We start from the raw sequence: 23266 nt of genomic DNA, 5'->3' as shown, positions 1-23266 counted from the left end.
GAGAGATCTGGGACCAGGGTAGAGAGAGATCTGGGACCAGGGTAGAGACAGATCTGGGACCAGGGTAGAGACTGACCGATCTGGGACCAGGGTAGAGACTGACCGATCTGGGACCAGGGTAGAGACTGACCGATCTGGGACCAGGGTAGAGACTGACCAATCTGGGACCAGGGTAGAGACTGACCGATCTGGGACCAGGGTAGAGACTGACCGATCTGGGACCAGGGTAGAGACTGACCGATCTGGGACCAGGTTAGAGACTGACCGATCTGGGACCAGGTTAGAGACAGATCTGGGACCAGGTTAGAGACTGACCGATCTGGGACCAGGTTAGAGACTGACCGATCTGGGACCATGGTAGAGACTGACCGATCTGGGACCAGGGTAGAGACTGACCGATCTGGGACCAGGGTAGAGACTGACCGATCTGGGACCAGGGTAGAGACTGACCGATCTGGGACCAGGGTAGAGACTGACCGATCTGGGACCAGGGTAGAGACTGACCGATCTGGGACCAGGTTAGAGACAGACCAATCTGGGACCAGGGTAGAGACAGATCTGGGACCAGGTTAGAGACTGATCGATCTGGGACCAGGGTAGAGACTGATCGATCTGGGACCAGGGTAGAGACTGGCCGATCTGGGACCAGGGTAGAGACTGACCGATCTGGGACCAGGTTAGAGACTGACCGATCTGGGACCAGGTTAGAGACTGACCGATCTGGGACCAGGGTAGAGACAGATCTGGGACCAGGGTAGAGACAGATCTGGGACCAGGGTAGAGACTGGCCGATCTGGGACCAGGGTAGAGACTGACCGATCTGGGACCAGGGTAGAGACTGACCAATCTGGGACCAGGTTAGAGACTGACCGATCTGGGACCAGGGTAGAGACAGATCTGGGACCAGGGTAGAGACAGATCTGGGACCAGGGTAGAGACAGATCTGGGACCAGGGTAGAGACTGACTGATCTGGGACCAGGTTAGAGACTGACCGATCTGGGACCAGGTTAGAGACTGACCGATCTGGGACCAGGTTAGAGACTGACCGATCTGGGACCAGGTTAGAGACTGATCGATCTGGGACCAGGGTAGAGACTGACCGATCTGGGACCAGGTTAGAGACTGACCGATCTGGGACCAGGGTAGAGACTGACCGATCTGGGACCAGGTTAGAGACTGACCGATCTGGGACCAGGTTAGAGACTGACCGATCTGGGACCAGGTTAGAGACTGACCGATCTGGGACCAGGGTAGAGACAGATCTGGGACCAGGTTAGAGACTGACCGATCTGGGACCAGGGTAGAGACTGATCGATCTGGGACCAGGGTAGAGACTGGCCGATCTGGGACCAGGGTAGAGACTGGCCGATCTGGGACCAGGGTAGAGACTGACCGATCTGGGACCAGGTTAGAGACTGACCGATCTGGGACCAGGTTAGAGACTGACCGATCTGGGACCAGGGTAGAGACAGATCTGGGACCAGGGTAGAGACAGATCTGGGACCAGGGTAGAGACTGGCCGATCTGGGACCAGGGTAGAGACTGACCGATCTGGGACCAGGGTAGAGACTGACCAATCTGGGACCAGGTTAGAGACTGACCGATCTGGGACCAGGGTAGAGACCGATCTGGGACCAGGGTAGAGACAGATCTGGGACCAGGGTAGAGACAGATCTGGGACCAGGGTAGAGACTGACTGATCTGGGACCAGGTTAGAGACTGACCGATCTGGGACCAGGTTAGAGACTGACCGATCTGGGACCAGGTTAGAGACTGATCGATCTGGGACCAGGGTAGAGACTGACCGATCTGGGACCAGGTTAGAGACTGACCGATCTGGGACCAGGGTAGAGACAGATCTGGGACCAGGGTAGAGACAGATCTGGGACCAGGTTAGAGACTGACCGATCTGGGACCAGGTTAGAGACTGACCGATCTGGGACCAGGTTAGAGACTGACCGATCTGGGACCAGGTTAGAGACTGACCGATCTGGGACCAGGTTAGAGACTGACCGATCTGGGACCAGGTTAGAGACTGACCGATCTGGGACCAGGTTAGAGACTGACCGATCTGGGACCAGGTTAGAGACTGACCGAGCTGGGACCAGGTTTAGAGACTGACCGATCTGGGACCAGGGTAGAGACTGACCGATCTGGGACCAGGTTAGAGACTGACCGATCTGGGACCAGGGTAGAGACTGACCGATCTGGGACCAGGGTAGAGACTGACCGATCTGGGACCAGGGTAGAGACTGACCGATCTGGGACCAGGGTAGAGACTGACCGATCTGGGACCAGGGTAGAGACTGACCGATCTGGGACCAGGGTAGAGACTGACCGATCTGGGACCAGGGTAGAGACTGACCGATCTGGGACCAGGGTAGAGACTGACCGATCTGGGACCAGGGTAGAGACTGACCGATCTGGGACCAGGGTAGAGACTGACCGATCTGGGACCAGGGTAGAGACTGACCGATCTGGGACCAGGGTAGAGACTGACCGATCTGGGACCAGGGTAGAGACTGACCGATCTGGGACCAGGGTAGAGACTGACCGATCTGGGACCAGGGTAGAGACTGACCGATCTGGGACCAGGGTAGAGACAGATCTGGGACCAGGGTAGAGACAGATCTGGGACCAGGGTAGAGACAGATCTGGGACCAGGGTAGAGACAGATCTGGGACCAGGGTAGAGACAGATCTGGGACCAGGGTAGAGACAGATCTGGGACCAGGGTAGAGACAGATCTGGGACCAGGGTAGAGACAGATCTGGGACCAGGGTAGAGACAGATCTGGGACCAGGGTAGAGACAGATCTGGGACCAGGGTAGAGACAGATCTGGGACCAGGGTAGAGACTGACCGATCTGGGACCAGGGTAGAGACTGACCGATCTGGGACCAGGGTAGAGACTGACCGATCTGGGACCAGGGTAGAGACAGATCTGGGACCAGGGTAGAGACTGACCGATCTGGGACCAGGGTAGAGACTGACCGATCTGGGACCAGGGTAGAGACAGATCTGGGACCAGGTTAGAGACTGACCGATCTGGGACCAGGTTAGAGACTGACCGATCTGGGACCAGGTTAGAGACTGACAGATCTGGGACCAGGGTAGAGACTGACCGATCTGGGACCAGGTTAGAGACTGACAGATCTGGGACCAGGGTAGAGACTGACCGATCTGGGACCAGGGTAGAGACTGACCGATCTGGGACCAGGGTAGAGACAGACCGATCTGGGACCAGGGTAGAGACAGATCTGGGACCAGGTTAGAGACTGCCCGATCTGGGACCAGGGTAGAGACTGACCGATCTGGGACCAGGGTAGAGACTGACCGATCTGGGACCAGGGTAGAGACTGACCGATCTGGGACCAGGGTAGAGACTGACCGATCTGGGACCAGGGTAGAGACTGACCGATCTGGGACCAGGGTAGAGACTGACCGATCTGGGACCAGGGTAGAGACAGATCTGGGACCAGGGTAGAGACTGACCGATCTGGTACCAGGGTAGAGACTGACCGATCTGGGAACAGGGTAGAGACTGACCGATCTGGGACCAGGGTAGAGACAGATCTGGGACCAGGGTAGAGACTGACCGATCTGGGACCAGGGTAGAGACAGATCTGGGACCAGGGTAGAGACTGACCGATCTGGGACCAGGGTAGAGACAGATCTGGGACCAGGGTAGAGACAGATCTGGGACCAGGGTAGAGACTGACCGATCTGGGACCAGGGTAGAGACTGACCGATCTGGGACCAGGGTAGAGACTGACCGATCTGGGACCAGGGTAGAGACAGTAGCATTTGCAGTTCACTTAGGCTGAGTTTTATTGGATTTACTATTTGAAGTAATTGAGTTAGGAAATGTTGAACGTAACGCTCCAATATAGAGCAGGCTGAAAGTGAACTCTCACTCCTTGGAGTCCCTTCACCAGCATTTAAAGAGATATACTCCTAATAATTCACATGGGTTGGTTTGGTGCAGACCAAATTATATTTAAAAATAATTTCAAATACTTTATCTGGGCTTGATTGAGCTTGCCTGACTATATGGAAGCAATAGAATAGTTGCAAAAGAGCAAACCCCGCCCATCTGGTACTTTTAGACCAGCAGTTCTCATAATGTTTCACCGGGGGGCGGGGGGCACGGGGGGGCATCCCGCTCAATGGGATAAAAACTTTAGCTAGGGCCCCACAGTTTGGGAACCACTGCTTTAGAGCGGCTGGGTTGGTGTGGTGTTGAAGAGGTATAAAGAGATACACTCCACGTATGTTCACACACACTCATTCACACCACACACCACACACACACACACAGACACACACACACACACACACACACACACACACACACACACACACACACACACACACACACACACACACACACACACACACACACACACACTCATTCACACCACACACCACACACACACACACTCATTCACACCACACACCACACACACACACACTCATTCACACCACACACCACACACACACACTCATTCACACCACACACCACACACACACACACATTCACACCACACACCACACACACACACTCATTCACACCACACACACACACACACACACACACACACACACACACACACACACACACACACACACACACACACACACACACACACACACACACACACACACTCATTCACACCACACACCACACACACACACTCATTCACACCACACACACACACACACACACACACACACACACACACACACACACACACACACACACACACACACACACACTCATTCACACCACACACACACACACACACTCATTCACACCACACACCACACACACACTCATTCACACCACACACCACACACTCATTCACACCACACACACACACAGACACACACACACACACACACCACACACCACACACCACACACCACACACACACACACACACACACACACCACACACCACACACCACACACACACACACACACACACACATTCACAAATGCATGCTTCAGTTTGACTACATTACCTCCCAGCGATGATGTGGCATATATCCTAGTGACATTTACTCATAAAAGGATATTTTCTTTTATTTGGCCAATTCATCTCTGGGTCCGCTATAGGAAGCCCACTTACACTTAAAGGTCCAATGCAGCTGTTTTTAGTTCTATTATATCACATTACTGTGATTGTTTTCAATTAAAATTGTCAAAAATAAACCGAAATAGCTTAATAGTGAAGAGCAATATCTCAAGCAAAAATGTAGCTAGGACTCTCTAGTGGGAGTGGTCTGAGTGAAGAGAGGAAAACTAGCTGTTATTGGCAGAGAGGTTTGGCACAATCTTTCTTATTGGTCTACCGACACATTTACAGCCTGGTGATGTTACCAGGAAGGCCAAAACTAAACCCCACCAAAACAGGCTGAAATTTCAGGCCGTCTTTCCAACAGCTAAAACACTAAAAGGGCATTATCATAATTTTCACAATTTCACTGTATTATTCCAACCTCATAGTGTGTAAATATATATAAAACACATGAAAGATCAAATTTGACTGAACTGGGCCTTTAAACTACTCAAGGGCTTTTGTGTCACAATGATTATTAATGTGTGTGTGTGTGAATGCATTCTGAGATTAGATTGCAGTGTGTTCTTCCACCCAGAACAATCCACATCTGTTTCCTAGACAACGACAAAGCTCACCACTTAAACATCGGGCATGTCATTTTTGCATTTTCTTTTTATTTAACCTTTAATTTAACTAGACAAGTCAGTTAAGAACAAATTCTTATTTACAATGACGGCCTACATCACATGACCTAACTATATGAGAGAAATTAACCTCATGTTTGAGTAGTTGTGCCTTGCTCCCTCAGTTTATAAATCCAATCCAAGTTGAACGCTACTTCCTGAGTGTTATTTTCTGTATAAATGACAGACGAACAGTCATTTACAATTCATTGTAGATGATTTGTAGTGAATGGCTCTACCCTCAGTTTTAGGGCCATCTTTCATTAACTGGAATAAAGGCGTATTACGTAAGCAATAACACACAGCAGACTGTTGAATAACTGCACACCTCTGGCAGTGTGAGAAAGCACAAAGCCCAAGGTCAATTTCTATAAAGACTTTATTTATTATAAACGTAATGGAGGCTTTCATAGTCACTCTTCTGCTAAGCAGCAACCACAGTTTGTGAGGAAGTCACACTGAGGGAAAAATGGAACATTGAAGTGCCGGGGGCTGTTGTGAACAGAGCTGGGTGGCGGGGGCTGTTGTGAACAGAGCTGGGTGGCGGGGGCTGTTGTGAACAGAGCTGGGTGGCGGGGGCTGTTGTGAACAGAGCTGGGTGGCGGGGGCTGTTGTGAACAGAGCTGGGTGGCGGGGGCTGTTGTGAACAGAGCTGGGGGGCGGGGGCTGTTGTGAACAGAGCTGAGTGGCGGGGGCAGTTGTGAACAGAGCTGGGTGGCGGGGGCTGTTGTTAACAGAGCTGGGTGGCGGGGGCTGTTGTGAACAGAGCTGGGTGGCTGGGGCTGTTGCGCTTCAGCTTTATTCCTCTCTCTCTCTCTGGATAATGAGACCAGTAGATGTGGTCCTCTCTCTCTCTCTCTCTGGATAATGGGACCAGTAGATGTGGTCCTCTCTCTCTCTCTCTGGATAATGGGACCAGTAGATGTGGTCCTCTCTCTATCTCTCTGGATAATGAGACCAGTAGATGTGGTCCTCTCTCTCTCTCTCTGGATAATGGGACCAGTAGATGTGGTCCTCTCTCTCTCTCTCTGGATAATGGGACCAGTAGATGTGGTCCTCTCTCTCTCTCTCTCTGGATAATGGGACCAGTAGATGTAGTCCTCTCTCTCTCTCTCTGGATAATGGGACCAGTAGATGTGGTCCTCTCTCTCTCTGGATAATGGGACCAGTAGATGGGGTCCTCTCTCTCTCTCTCTCTCTCTCTCTCTCTCTCTCTCTCTCTCTCTCTCTCTGGATAATGAGACCAGTAGATGTGGTCCTCTCTCTCTGGATAATGAGACCAGTAGATGTGGTCCTCTCTCTCTCTGGATAATGGGACCAGTAGATGTGGTCCTCTCTCTCTCTCTCTCTCTCTCTCTCTCTCTCTCTCTCTGGATAATGAGACCAGTAGATGTGGTCCTCTCTCTCTCTCTCTCTCTCTCTCTCTCTCTCTCTCTCTCTCTCTCTCTCTCTCTCTCTCTCTCTCTCTCTCTCTCTCTCTCTCTCTCTCTCTCTCTCTCTCTCTCTCTCTGGATAATGAGACCAGTAGATGTGGTCCTCTCTCTCTCTCTGGATAATGGGACCAGTAGATGTGGTCCTCTCTCTCTCTGGATAATGGGACCAGTAGATGTGGTCCTCTCTCTCTCTCTGGATAATGAGACCAGTAGATGTGGTCCTCTCTCTCTCTGGATAATGGGACCAGTAGATGTGGTCCTCTCTCTCTCTCTCTGGATAATGGGACCAGTAGATGTGGTCCTCTCTCTCTCTCTCTGGATAATGGGACCAGTAGATGTGGTCCTCTCTCACTCTCTCTGGATAATGGGACCAGTAGATGTGGTCCTCTATCTCTCTCTCTCTCTCTCTGGATAATGGGACCAGTAGATGTGGTCCTCTCTCTCTCTCTCTGGATAATGGGACCAGTAGATGTGGTCCTCTCTCTCTCTCTGGATAATGGGACCAGTAGATGTGGTCCTCTCTCTCTCTCTCTGGATAATGGGACCAGTAGATGTGGTCCTCTATCTCTCTGGATAATGGGACCAGTAGATGTGGTCCTCTCTCTCTCTCTCTCTGGATAATGGGACCAGTAGATGTGGTTCTCTCTCTCTCTGGATAATGGGACCAGTAGATGTGGTCCTCTCTCTCTCTCTCTCTCTCTCTCTCTCTCTGGATAATGGGACCAGTAGATGTGGTCCTCTCTCTCTCTCTCTCTCTCTGGATAATGGGACCAGTAGATGTGGTCCTCTCTCTCTCTCTCTGGATAATGGGACCAGTAGATGTGGTCCCCTCTCTCTCTCTGGATAATGGGACCAGTAGATGTGTTCCTCTCTCTCTCTCTCTCTGGATAATGGGACCAGTAGATGTGGTCCTCTCTCTCTCAAGGATGATCAATGGAAACAGGATGCACCTGAGCTCAATTTCGAGTCTCATAGCAAAAGGTCGGAATAATTATGTAAGGTATTTCTGTTATTTTATTATTAATAAATTAGCAAACATTTCTAGAAACCTATTCATGATTTGTCATTATGGTGTATTGTGTATAGATTGCTGAGGATTTTTATTTATTTAATCCATTTTAGAATAAGGCTTTAACGTAACAAAATATGGGAAAAGTCAAGGGGTCTGAATTCTTTCCGAATGCACTGTATGCCATATCCTGTTCTGTGGGTTCACAAATACAGAAGAAGAATGTATCCCAGGAGCATAGATGAAGCATGATTATGGTTGGTAATAGCAGCATATGGGGGAATTTGAATAATTTAAATAGATGGCACCTGTCGTAGAGAATCTGTAACGTTTGGATGTCAGTCAACTTTGAGGTCAGTGGACATTGTACAAACTTAGATTTTGGAGTGTACTGCCCCTTTAACTATTGAGCTGGGGATCAGAGTGGCAGGATGTCTTTAGAGATTTACGTAAGAAGTTCTGTGGCGTGGTGCCCTGATGTAAATAGATCACACTCAAGCGTCTCTCGGTTTCTCGCTCGCTCTCTCTTTCTTCCTCTCTCTCTCTCTTTCTTCCTCTCTCTCTCTCTTTCTTCCTCTCTCTCGCTCTCGCTCTCGCTCTCACGTCACACAAGCTTTATTTGACTAACTGTAATCCTAGTGCTCATTACTTACAGGAGCTCACAGGACTTACCCTCCACCCCACAGGGCAACCCAGGTAAACACACACACCATGTCCCAGGGACAAAAATAACCTTCCACTCGCTCTGCTATGTTGACATAATATTGGATCAGTATTGCGTAACAGTGCCTTTGAATACAATTGCTCTGCCCCTCTAAAAAGGTGTGTTTGTCAATGAAGTGACAAGTGAGGTAAATACAGTGAGCGGCCTGGATGGCACGTGGGCGTTATAGTGCTAATAGTACTCTCTAATAGTCCACTTCCCGGTGTTTTGGAATGCCTAAGGGTCTTTTTATCAGAAACAAATAGGACATCAAACCATCAGAATGTCCCACTGTCAGATATCAATACTGTTTTCAGTCTTTGTGGGAGCTCTTTATTATTACACACCACCTGACCCTGTTGTTTTCTACAGGATTCTACTGTGTCTGACCCGGTTGTTTTCTACAGGATTCTACTGTGTCTGACCCTGTTGTTTTCTACAGGATTCTACTGTGTCTGACCCGGTTGTTTTCTACAGGATTCTACTGTGTCTGACCCGGTTGTTTTCTACAGGATTCTACTGTGTCTGACCCGGTTGTTTTCTACAGGATTCTACTGTGTCTGACCCGGTTGTTTTCTACAGGATTCTACTGTGTCTGACCCTGTTGTTTTCTACAGGATTCTACTGTGTCTGACCCTGTTGTTTTCTACAGGATTCTGCTGTGTCTGACCCTGTTGTTTTCTACAGGATTCTACTGTGTCTGACCCTGTTGTTTTCTACAGGATTCTGCTGTGTCTGACCCTGTTGTTTTCTACAGGATTCTATTGTGTCTGACCCTGTTGTTTTCTACAGGATTCTACTGTGTCTGACCCTGTTGTTTTCTACAGGATTCTGCTGTGTCTGACCCGGTTGTTTTCTACAGGATTCTACTGTGTCTGACCCTGTTGTTTTCTACAGGATTCTACTGTGTCTGACCCTGTTGTTTTCTACAGGATTCTACTGTGTCTGACCCTGTTGTTTTCTACAGGATTCTACTGTGTCTGACCCTGTTGTTTTCTACAGGATTCTACTGTGTCTGACCCTGTTGTTTTCTACAGGATTCTACTGTGTCTGACCCTGTTGTTTTCTACAGGATTCTACTGTGTCTGACCCTGTTGTTTTCTACAGGATTCTACTGTGTCTGACCCTGTTGTTTTCTACAGGATTCTACTGTGTCTGACCCTGTTGTTTTCTACAGGATTCTACTGTGTCTGACCCTGTTGATTTCTACAGGATTCTACTGTGTCTGACCCTGTTGTTTTCTACAGGATTCTACTGTGTCAGACCCTGTTGTTTTCTACAGGATTCTACTGTGTCTGACCCGGTTGTTTTCTACAGGATTCTACTGTGTCTGACCCGGTTGTTTTCTACAGGATTCTACTGTGTCTGACCCGGTTGTTTTCTACAGGATTCTACTGTGTCTGACCCGGTTGTTTTCTACAGGATTCTACTGTGTCTGACCCTGTTGTTTTCTACAGGATTCTGCTGTGTCTGACCCGGTTGTTTTCTACAGGATTCTACTGTGTCTGACCCGGTTGTTTTCTACAGGATTCTACTGTGTCTGACCCGGTTGTTTTCTACAGGATTCTACTGTGTCTGACCCGGTTGTTTTCATTGTGCCTTTTTGACAGGATTCCACAGTTTACGAGAAAGAAAAAGACATCATCTCCATCGTGAGTACACGTATCCATTGATTTCTTTCCCTCAGCTACTGTCTTTTCTAAATACTGTTCCTAATTATTAGTTCATTGAAACATTCATTTATGTATAATGATTTTAGTCATTGAGGGACAAACAGCTGAAGTGTAGTGGTGCAATGGATCGGTTGTTTATTCAATAAATCAATGTTTAATTATATCTGTCTTTGCTCAAATAAATGTCTTCTAGACTAGTGCAACCATTTCTCCAGAATGTTTTTTAGTTTGAGTTTTTTCCAGTTCTAATGCAAACAACAACTTAATTAGAATCATGCGATTTGATACATCAACAATAAATACTGAACAAAAATATAAAAACAACATGCAAGAATTTCAAAGATTGTACTGAGTTACAGTTCATAGCAGGAAATCAGTCAATTTAAATGAATTTATTAGGCTCTAATCTATGATTTTCACATGACTGGGCAGGGGTGCTAACTGGGCAGGCTAACCCACTGTGGAGGCAGGCCCAGCCAATCAGAACAAGTTTTTCTCCACAAAAAGGGGACAGAAATACTCCTAAGCATTTGTGGTCTTTTATTGTCCCCAGCACAAGGTGCACCTGTGTAATGATCATGCTGTTTAATCAGCTTCTTAATATGCCACACCTGTCAGGTGGATGGATTATCTTGGCAAAGGAGAAATGCTCATTAACAGGGATGTAAACAAATCTGTGCACAAAATTTGAGAGAAATAAGCTATTTATGCGTATGGAACTTTTCTGTGATCTTTTATTTCAGCTCATTTAACATGGGACCAACACTTTACATGTTGCATTTATGTTTTCTTTCAGTATAGTATGGAAATATATAGCCTGGTCTACAAACAATACCCCATAATGTCAGCGGAATTATGTTTTTTATCATTTTTACAAAATAATAAAGAATGAAAAGCTGAAATATCTTGAATCAATAAATATTCAACTCCTTTGTTATGGCAAGCCTAAATCAGTTCAGGAGAAAAACATGTCTTAACAAGTCACTCTGTGTGCAATAATAGTGTTTATCATGATTTTTGAATGACTACCTCATCACCCCACACATACAATTATCTGTAAGGTTCTTCAGTGAAGCAGTGCATTTCAAACACAGATTCAACCACAATGACCGGGGAGGTTTTCCAATGCCTCACAAAGAAGGGCACCTATTGGTAAAAAGGAATGGGCCAAAATTCACCCAACTTATTGTGGGAAGCTTGTGGAAGGCTACCCAAAACGTTTGATCCAAGTTAAACAATTTAAAAGGCAATGCTACCAAATACTAATTGAGTGTATGTAAACTTCTGACCTACTGGGAATGTGATGAAAGAAATGAAAGCTGAAATAAATCATTCTCTCTACTATTATTCTGACATTTCACATTCTTAAAATAAAGTGGTGATCCTAACTGACCTAAGACAGGGTTTTTTACTAGGATTAAATGTCAGGAGTTTTGAAAAACTGAGTTTTTAAATGTATTTGGCTAAGGTGTATGTAAACTTCCCGACTTCAACTGTATGTATTCACACCCCTTCATAGGTAGACCCATATAAAATATAAGTGGAACCATTTTTAATGTACAACATCTCTCCCGCCAGTGTCGTCAGTTGGTGGCGGTGTGTGATGAGATTCTGTACTGCAGTCCAGAGGCACTCCTTACCCACACTGCCCAGCTGGAGAGGGTTGACCTGGTGCCTGTCTTCGATGGCGATCACCTGGTAAGTAGCACACTGTCAGTGTCATTCTAATGAATCAATCAGATCTGCGACATAATCTGGCTAACCAATCAGAACATCTGTTATTGAGCCCTGTCTGTATCTCTTACTCTGTCTGCCTCTACCTCCTCTCTACTTCCTGTCTCTACCTCTACCTCCTGTCTCTTTCTCTCTGTCTAACTAATCAGACGTAATTTCTTTACAGTACATTCGGAAAGTATTCAGACCCCTTGACTTTTTCCACATTTTGTTATTTTACAGCCTTATTCCAAAATTGATTAAATACAATAATTTCCTCATCAATACCCCCTAATGACAAAGCGAAAACAGGTTTTAGAAATGTGTGCTAATTTATTACAAATTAAAAACAGAAATACCTTATTTACAAAAGTATTCAGATCCTTTGCTATGAGACTCTAAATTGAGCTCAGGTGCATCCTGTTTCCATTGACCATCCTTGAGATGTTTCTACAACTTGATTGGAGTCCACCTGTGGTAAATTCAATTGATTGGACATGATTTGGAAAAGCACACACCTGTCTATAAAAGGCAGTTGACAGTGCATGTCAAAGCAAAAACCGAGACAGGATTGTGTCGAGGCACAGATCTGGGGAAGGGTACCAAAACATGTTTGCAGCGTTGAAGGTCCCCAAGAACACAGTGGCCTGCTTCATTCTTAAATGGAAAAAGTTTGGAACCACCAAGACTCTTCCTAGAGCTGGCCGCCCGGCGAAACGGGAAGAAGGGCCTTGGTCAGGTAGTTGACCAAGAACATGATGGTCACTCTGACAGAGCTCCAGAGTTCCTTTGTGGAGATTGGAGAAACTTCCAGAAGGACAACCATCTCTGCAGCACTCCACCAATCAGGCTTTTATGGTAGAGTGGCCAGATGGAAGCCACTCTTCAGTAAAAGGCACATGACAGCCTGCTTGGAGTTTCCCAAAAGGCCCCTAAAGGACTCTCAGACCATGAGAAACAAGATTTTATGGTCTGATGAAACCAAGATTGAACTCTTTGGCCTGAATGCCAAGCGTCACATCTGGAGGAAACCTGGCACCATCCCTACGGTGAAGCATGGTGGTGGCAGCATCATGCTGTGGAGATGTTTTTCAGCAGCAGGGACTGGGAGACAAGTCAGGATCGAGGGAAAGATGAACGGAGTAAAGTACAGCGAGATCCTCAATGAAAACCTGTTCCTGGGTGTTCAGGACCTCAGACTGGGGCAAAGGTTCACCTTCCAACAGGACAACGACCCTAAGCACACAGCCAAGACAATGCAGGAGTGGGTTCGGGACAAGTCTCTGAATGTCCTTGAGTGGCCCAGCCAGAGCCCGGACCTGAACCAGATCGAATATCTCTGGAGAGTCCTGAAAATAGCTGTGCAGCGACGCTCCCCATCCAACCTGGCAGGGCTTGAGAGGACCTGGGAGAAACTCTCCAAATACAGGTGTACCAAGCTTGTAGCGTTATACCCAAGAAGACTTGAGGCTGTAATCGCAGTCTCAATACTTATATAAATTCGATATTTTTTTTTTTTATACATTTGCAAAAAAATCTAAAACTGTTTTTGCTTTGTCGTTAAGGGGGATTGTGTGTAGATTGATGGGGGGAAAAAAATCAATTTTAGAATAAGGCTGTAACGTAACTGTGGAAAAATTATTTGTCTGAATACTTTCTAAATGCACTATGTCATCCTGATGGTCCTTTAGGGACGACTCATGTTCTCGTCGTCTCTCTATGCTCTTCTTCTCTCACACTCTGTACTCCTTATTTCTGTTTCATCATTCTCTCTGATCCTTTATTCAAACTTCTTGTACACTTTCTCCTCGGCCTAGCTCTCTCGCTCTATCCAATCAGTCCTCAATCGACCTCCTCCTTTGTTATAGGTGTCCCATTTTGCTCTCCTTTTCTCTTGCTTCTCTCTCCTACGTTTTCTCTCGTTTTTTCCCCTCAGTTTTCCGTTTTCACTCCGTCAAGGTAAAGTTTCACCACCACCCGTAGGCAGCGCGTGGGTTTAAAGTTAGGGAAAGCTATTCTTTTCAGGGGGGGGGTGGGTGATAAAATTTTATGATGAAGCATTTTATGGTTCTAACATTGCATACTATTACTAATGTGATGAGCAGATTGGATAGTCATAAATTAGGCTAATAATCTAGCTGGCGCACTGTTCGCAAAAAATACTGTTCTGCTTTCCTTGTCCTTTTCTTTGCTCAGCCCCAGCTAGAGGGACATTTTCTAGGAGGATCTGAGAAATATCTGACACATCCACCGCTCAGCTCCAGCTAGAGGCGCATTTCATAAACACATTTCATGTAATTCTCCATCACTTTATTATCTATGACTGGAGACATTAGCATACTCTTTAATACCACAAAATGACAGGGAATGCTGATCAGCTGACGCTGACAAACTGAGCTCAATAAAAACGACCTTGTCTTGAATGCAACCATCTAATCGAGGCCTATGAAAGGGGAGATGCATATTGTAGGCTATGACGTATATCTAGCCTGGAGGAGGAAATTATTGTCCTTAAAAAACTTGGCACGGACTCACCTAATGATAAAGACAGAATATGCGGCACAAAATCAACAGGAATATGCTCTCCGCTATTGTGGCAATAAGATTGTTGGCTTAATAGCCTATTGGGAGTTTTTCAAATTTTGATAGCCTAACTAAAGACCATCTCATCTTTGTCTTCTCTCTTTTGTGTTTTTCCCATGATTTTGTATTTTTAAATATTGTATTGTGATAGGCTTACGCCTATTTTAGTTGCTTTTCACTGACAGCCGCAAATCAATGATCAGCTGTGATATTTGCTACACGCGCTGCCCAAATTGTAGGCTTCCAGGCTGTATCCGCTTGTGATTTTAAAACAATCCTCAGCTATTTAAAAAAAAAAAAAAAAAAAAAAAGCAAATGATCCTCTGTGGCAGATCATGCTCTCTGGTGTAGTGTTTTGAAGGATTTCATTTATTTTTGTTAGGGGAAGCTTTTTTTTTTAAAGTTTCAAATAGATCACACTGAATTTTCAACTTATTGGCCTTCATCAAAAGGGCGATTTACAAATGGCAAGCACATAGCAAAACATTGCCCTCTTTAGGTGCTTAAGGAAACTGAATCAGTAGAAATCGGTCAATTCCCCTTCAGATTATAGGGGTCTTTCTACAATCAATCAATCAAATGTATTTATAAAGCCCTTCTTACATCAGCTGATGTCACAAAGTGCTGTACAGAAACCAAGCCTAAAACCCCAAACGGCAAGCAATGCAGGTGTAGAAGCATGACCAAATGTATGTGGACACCTGCTCGTCAAACATCTCATTCCAAAATCACGGGCATTAATATGGAGTTGGTCCCCCCCTTTGCTGCTATATTAGCCTCCACTCTTCTGGGAAGGCTTTCCACTAGATGATGGAACATTGCTGCTATAACAGCCTCCACTCTTCTGGGAAGGCTTTCCACTAGATGATGGAACATTGCTGCTATAACAGCCTCCACTCTTCTGGGAAGGCTTTCCACTAGATGATGGAACATTGCTCAGTAGTGAGTGTTGTAACCAAGTTGCAATAGAGGACAGACTTTTTTTACCCGTTACGCGCTTCAGCACTCGGCGGTGCCGTTCTGTGAGCTTGTGTGGCCTTCCACTTCTCGGCTGAGCCGTTGTTGCTCCTAGACGCTTCCACTTCACAATAACAGTACTTACAGTTGACCAGGGCAGCTCTAGCAGGGCAGAAAGTTTACCAACTGACTTGTTGGAAAGGTGGTATCCTATGACGGTGACATTATGAAAGTCACTGAGCTCTTAAGTAAGGCCTTTCTACTGCCAATGTTTGTCAATGGAGATTGCATGGCTGTGTGCTCGATTTGTATACACCTGTCATTAACGGTTGTGGCTGAAATAGACATATCCACTAATTTGAAAGGGAGCCCACTGTGGGAGCGCACCCTCTGACCAGAGCACCCACTGTGGGAGTGCACCCTCTGACCAGAGCACCCACTGTGGGAGTGCACCCTCTGACCAGAGCACCCACTGTGGGAGCGCACCCTCTGACCAGAGCACCCACTGTGGGAGCGCACCCACTGTGGGACCGCACCCTCTGACCAGAGCGCTGACTGTGGGAGTGGTCATTTGTATTGTTGTTTTAAAGAGGAAGAAGAAGAGGGAACAAAAAGTAAGTTGACAGCTGGGGGCGATGTGACCTGTCAGAGTGATTGGTTAGAATAGATCATTTGGGGTCATTGTTAATAGACCTTGGCTGACTGGGGCTATCTTCTGGGAGCAATGAAATGGTTGTTGAAGTGGAGAGAGTGATGACTGCAGTCTGGTGCGTGTCTCATTGCACTGCAGCGATTAAGAAAAACAAAAAACTGTTGTGTTTTAAATGCATGGGCCCTCTGGGCCATGAGCCCACTGATGTGTTTCAAAAGCAACATGCAAGGCAGCGATCGCTTTCACGTTATCCAATGAGAGTTATGGAACCAGATCTGTCTCTCATACTATCTGAACCCAGGTCTGTCCCTCATCCTCCCGTCATCTTCACGGCTCTCTCCCTTCATCTTCATGCAACAGCTGGGCAGTGTTCATTAGGTCAGAAAACGGAAGAAAACCAACTGAAACAAGGAGGGATTATTATATCATGTTCAATTAGAAACGCTTGTCTTCGCTTTCCATTGCAAAACGTTTTGCTTCGTGGTACCCTAATGAATACAGCCGTTGAGTCTGAGGGGACGTGGTGGTGGCCTTTCACATTCAGATCTGCTCCAGTCCATAAGTCTAAAAGCCCCAGGAGTCATGTGATGTATATTGATCACGGTTGGGCTATGCATGATTGTGTTCCACACGGTTGCCCTTACCGTGCCTGCGCAAATATCAATCAGGACCCCAGGGGGAAAGTGACATACAGGTAGATAGATCACTATGGGACAGGTAGCCTAGAGGTTGAAGGGAAACTCCACACAAAAACTATCTTGTCACGCCCTGACCTGAGAGATCCTTTTTATGTCTCTATTTTTGGTTTGGTCAGGGCGTGAGTTGGGGTGGGTATTCTATGTTCTATGTTTTCTATTTCTTTGTGTTTGGCCGGGTGTGGTTCTCAATCAGAGGCAGCTGTCTATCGTTGTCTCTGATTGAGAAGCATACTTAGTTAGCTTTTTTTTTCACCTGTCTTTGTGGGAAGTCGACTTTGTTTAGGGCACATAGCCTTTGATTTTCACGGTTTGGTTTTGTAGTGTTTATTGTTTTGTTCGGCGTCATTTTGCTTTAATAAAGAAAATGTACGCTCAACACGCTGCACCTTGGTCCTCTCCTTTCAACGGCCGTGACATATCTTTTTGATTTTTGTTCCATTAGTCCATTTTTGATTTAGTCCCTAAATATTTTCCATGTCAGCAATCAAGTTTTCAAGATGTATAACTTTCAAAATAAGGAAATAGATCTTGAAAACTTGATTTCTGGGACAACTGTATATCAACAATGGACTAATGAAAAAAAATACCCAACTATTGTTTTGGTGTGGAATGTTCCTTTTAACAGCTTTGGGGCAGCAACCAAAAGGTCGCTCTGTGAGATGTTCAATTATGTTGCGACTTTTGGCTAATTAATATTCAAGATAATTGACTGATTTTAATTACTGGAAAAATTAATTGATCAGATTTATTTGATTAATTTGGTTATCCTATCAAAATTAATCTGAGGGACACCATTACGGGTTGAATTATAGAGAGGCTCTTAAATTAATTCTCAGTAGTTATCGTTAAGCGTCATACAGTGAATCTTATATCAACAATAGGCTTAGTCAACAGTGAATTGACTATATTCTCATTCTGAACAGTCGAGAAGCTCTGAGACCTCAAGCACCCAATCGCTTGCAAATGAACTTAATGCCACAAATAATTCACTGAAGGTTTTATTCTCTCAACCCTGTTCTTCAGAGCCCAATGGCATGGGCTGTTACCATTACATTTTCAATGCACTTAACTCTAAACAAAACCCCATAGCAGTAATGGCTTGTATTGCCTTGACATGCGGAAGGTCTGGTGTTCTGTATATGAGTGTGTGTGTATGTGTGTGTGTGTGTGTGTGTGTGTGTTTGCGCGCACCCTTGCCTGCGTGTGTGAATACTGTGTATTTATAAATGCAATTTGTTAGCTAACATCAGTCTGCCATAGAGGGAGACTTAACAAGTGCTTTGTAAAAACCCACAAATATCAGGGGATTACCACGCTAGATAGAATCAGTAGGAAACATGAACCTCGTGGCATCGTCTGTAAGCCAGTATAATCACAGTATAATGATGCCGCTATTAACTATAAAGGCGTAATGTTTATCACAAGCTGTTAGTGGGAGGGCTGTTCGCACTTCATACCGCTCTGGGCAAAAGTAGTCCACTATATAGGGAATAGGGTGCCATAGGGCTCTGGGCAAAAGTAGTCCACTATATAGGGAATAGGGTTCCATAGGGCTCTGGTCTAAAGTAGTCCACTATATAGGGAATAGGGTTCCATAGGGCTCTGGGCAAAAGTAGTCCACTATATAGGGAATAGGGTTCCATAGGGCTCTGGTCTAAAGTAGTGCACTATATAGGGAATAGGGTGCCATAGGGATCTGGTCTAAAGTAGTCCACTATATAGGGAATAGGGTTCCATAGGGCTCTGGGCAAAAGTAGTCCACTATATAGGGAATAGGGTGTCATAGGGCTCTGGTCTAAAGTAGTCCACTATATAGGGAATAGGGTTCCATAGGGCTCTGGTCTAAAGTAGTCCACTATATAGGGAATAGGGTGTCATAGGGCTCTGGTCTAAAGTAGTCCACTATATAGGGAATAGGGTGTCATAAGGCTCTGGTCTAAAGTAGTCCACTATATAGGGTGCCATAGGGCTCTGGTCTAAAGTAGTCCACTATATAGGGAATAGGGTTCCATAGGGCTCTGGTCTAAAGTAGTCCACTATATAGGGAATAGGGTGCCATTTTGGATGCACATACTGGCCTTTTGAAGACAGTAAGACTTTTAACACAGCCAGTGCATTACCTGTGTTGCACACGTTATTTTTGTATTTATTTATTTATTTAACCTTTTATTTAACTAGGCAAGTCAGTTAAGAACAAATTCTAATTTACAATGATGGCCTACCCCAGCCAACCTGACCCTAACCCGGATGACGCTGGGCCAATTGTGCGCCGCTCTATGGTACTCCCGATCACAGCCGGTTGTGATACAGCCTGGAATCGAACCAGGGTCTGTAGTGACTCCTCTTGCACTGAAATGCAGTGCCTTAGACCGCTGCGCCACTCGAGAGTTATCTAGATTGATTAGCGGGGATTTAGCGTTGTGAAAGAGAATGGCTACTTAAATTAGTGAAATGATCGTAGGTGAAATAGCGGAGTGAAATGTCCTGCTTGGTTGAAGGAGGTTGCATAGTTAGGGCCAGGAGTTTTCTTACCATGTGACCTGATTATGAATTGCTGTATAGCAGAGGTGTCAAACATGGTTTGAGTAAACATTTTAGATGTTTTTTTTATATTTGGGGGGTAACTCAATGTACTTTAAAATGACTGAAACCAAATTGAAACTAGAAATAAAGGACCTCCATTCATACAGTTTCTTGACTGTGTCCAGCTCGCTAATAATCACCTAAATGAAAGCTAGACAGTCAGGGAGCATCGGAAAAAAAGAAACTAACATTATTGACGAGGGAAATATAACCAATTTTCAGTGTGGGCCCGCCGAACCTCGTTGAAGACCAAACACAGCCCCTGGGGCTAAATGAGGTGGACCCACCTGCACTACAGGCTGTTACTAGGCCCTGGAGTTTTTCTTTGTCAGGTGACCATGAAAAACTCTTTGCACTACACATTGTTTACATATAAGCAACTCCATTCCGACAGTAAAATCCATCCTGACTCGGTTATGTCTGAAACTAGCCTGGTCCCAGATTTCTATGTGCTTTTTGCCTTCTCCATTGTCATTGTTTGGCATGACAATTCCTTAAGTTTGCAAAAGAGCAGAAACCAACTAGCATCCAGGCTAGGATACTAACTTTACTGAATCCTCTTGAACAGTACATTGAAGTAATGAGTGATGAATGAGGTTTATCCGGACTTTATAGGCTGGGGCTTGGTTTTACTCACCCAGTCAGATGAAGGCTTGCCAGGGAAAGGAGAGGGAACAGCGTTTTAGTACAATCTCTCCTCTGGGACAGCCTGCCTGGGATAAAGATGTTGATAAAGATGGCTACTCCTAATGGAGTCTATCGGAAACAATCTAGATGCCACCTAACTTCCGAGAGAGAGATTCTATTTGTTTATTATTAGGATCCCCGTTAGCCGACGCCAATGGCGACAGCTAGTCTTAGTGGGGGTCTGTCTCATAACGAAAAAATACATTACAGACAAAATACTTTACAATTGACCTACATTTACATGAGATAGAAGGGACTTCCATGCACTTATGGTACTGTACTTTTCTGTACTTTTCTGTACTGTACTTTTCTGGAACTGGGTACTGTAAGAAGACCCCCGGTGGGGTAAGTGCACATTGAGTGTGGTGTCAAAAATGCCCTGCGGTACACCACACTTTACATGTTTGACATAAGAGAAGCTTCCATTTAAAGAAAATCCTCTGAGTTTTATATAAATTGATTGATAGATCTGAATCCACAATATGGCAGAGGTTGAAAAACCATACAGTAAGTTTTCTCAACAATAGGTTATGGTCAATAAAGGTTATTGGCCTTTATTGTTATGGTCAACAATAGGTTATGGTCAATAATATTAAAGGTTGTACTGAAATCTACCAGTACAGCTTCCAAATAAAAAAAATTAAACCAATCATCAGTCATTTGTTTCAGTGCAGTACATGTTGAATGCCCTTCTCTATAAGCATGCTGAAAGTCTTGTTCATGTTTACAGGAAAATAGCAGTGTATTTGCTACGCAATGACTGACATGACAAGAGGAAAACTGATGATGCACTACCCAATTTAGAAATTGCACCTTGCATTGAACCAGTCAAAGGTCAAAACACAGTGGATTCCACATCCGTCATGAGGCTGTAGTGTGCTGTGACTGTCATACAGTCTCCAATAGTTGTGTATCTATCTGCTTATCTTTGGCAGTCACCCGCTGACTTCTGTGACAAGATATTAGCTGGGGACGAGGTGATCCAAGTCAATGACCAAATAGTGGTGAGTATATTGAGCACACACACACACACACACACACACTGGCTGAGTCTGGCCCAGCCAAGCATGATTAATAATGATTATGATTATGACTGTAATAACGTTATCTGCCACAGTGGAGACTTGATCTGATAGTCATTGTCATTATCAGAAATAATGAGAGAGTTGAGCCATCAAGGTCCTAATAGTGTAACTCAAAGACCATGGGTGTTAACTGGTAAAAGAATTCACATATCGCTATAAGAATTGATTCCATTCCATTAAATAAAACATCTAATTGATTTCTTGGGAAAAAGCAAAAAGTGAATCAATGGTCCCAGATCTGTTTATGCTGTCTTGCCAGACCGTGACCATAGGAGTTGGCTACAGTAGATGGCACAAACGAGATCTCGGACCAGGCTAAATCAATGCTGTACAACATTGGAATTTCCATTGTGCTGAATGAATAGGTTGCACTGTATGTTGTGACGTGTTACTTTCTTTTTGTCATATTCGTGTAGGTCATAGTAGACTTGTTTTGAAGTAGTATTTCAGCGGTGCTTGATTGAGCTTGTCTGGAGCAAATAGAACCAATGGGAAAAGTCACAAAAGTACAAAGCCCACCCATTTGGCACTACAGGCAGGCTCTAGCACAGGGGTGGGCAACTCCAGTCCTCGGGAGCCTGATTGGTGTCACAGTTTTGCCCCAGCCCCAGTTAACACACCTGACTCCAATTTAGCCTATACTATTCAATTCCAGGTCTAGGTCATTATGAACTATCTGGGTCTATATAAACTACAAGTCCCATGGTTCTGTGCTCTGTCAGGTTGGCTGGAGCAGGAATAACCTGTTGAAGAAACTACAGGAGAACCCCAGTGGGGTGACCCTGGTCCTCACGAAGGTCCCCGTGTCCCTGAATCTCAAAGACACACCCCAACAGCCCCCCTGCCCAAAGGTTGGTTATTATACAGTGTGAAACGCATACACACACACACACACACACACACACACCACATTCTTATTTTCTTCAGGCCCATATTCACCACTACCTACATTCAACATTCCACCACAGACTGGACCCAGGATACATATTATCAATACTCACTAGTTCATCATAAGTGACTTTCTCCTGACCACTGGTACTGACAGAACATACTGTAGTACATTCTGGAATGAGTAGGAAAAAGGAGTGTTTGTGTCATGTCTATAAGAGGAGGCTGGTGGGATGAGCTATAGGAGGATGGGTGCTCATTGTAATGGCTGGAATCAAACGAATGGAACGGACACTGTGGACAACCCCCTGTGGTTCTCTGCAAACGTCAAAGCAGTGATTTGCTCCTGCAGGTTCATGCTCTACATCATCCGTAAGGTACGACCCTACCTCACGCAGGAAGGGGTCCTAATCCAGGCACTTGTCATCTCCCGTCTGGACTACTGCAACACGCTGTTTACTGGGCCATGAAACACTTGCAATTTATCCAGAATGCTGCAGCCCGCCTGGTGTGCAACCTTCCCAAGTTTTCCCATGCCACCCTGCTCCTCCAAGCTGAATTCCAGTCGAAGCTCACATCCACTACAAGACAGTGGTACTTGGCTACGGAGCAGCAAGAGGAACTGCCCCTCCCTACCTTCAGGCTATGCTCAAACCCTACACCACAACTTGAGTACTCCATTCTGCCACCTCTGGTCTCTTGGCCCTCCCACCCCTACGGGGGGGCAGCTCCCACTCAGCCCAGTCAAAGCTCTTCTCTGTCCTGGAACCCCAATGGTGGAACCAGCTTCCCCCTGAATCTAGGACAGCAGAGTCCCTGCCCATCTTCTGAAAATTGTCTGAAACCCTACCTCTT

General features: G+C 45.6%; 1 protein-coding gene across 1 annotated transcript in view; it reads left to right on the top strand.

The window, feature by feature from the left end:
• The window catches only part of LOC129811356 (connector enhancer of kinase suppressor of ras 1-like), a 110065-nt gene that overhangs the window by 36630 nt on the left and 50169 nt on the right, over positions 1-23266 (top strand). Inside the window, exons 5-8 of the mRNA XM_055862590.1 lie at positions 10503-10544; positions 12144-12263; positions 21374-21442; positions 22246-22374. Coding sequence (XP_055718565.1) covers positions 10503-10544; positions 12144-12263; positions 21374-21442; positions 22246-22374 — 360 coding nt within the window. The remainder of the gene's footprint in view (positions 1-10502; positions 10545-12143; positions 12264-21373; positions 21443-22245; positions 22375-23266) is intronic.

This window comes from Salvelinus fontinalis, chromosome 15 (assembly GCF_029448725.1).
Source record: "Salvelinus fontinalis isolate EN_2023a chromosome 15, ASM2944872v1, whole genome shotgun sequence".
Lineage (NCBI taxonomy): Eukaryota > Metazoa > Chordata > Actinopteri > Salmoniformes > Salmonidae > Salvelinus > Salvelinus fontinalis.
This window is presented reverse-complemented; position numbering and strand designations above follow the sequence as displayed.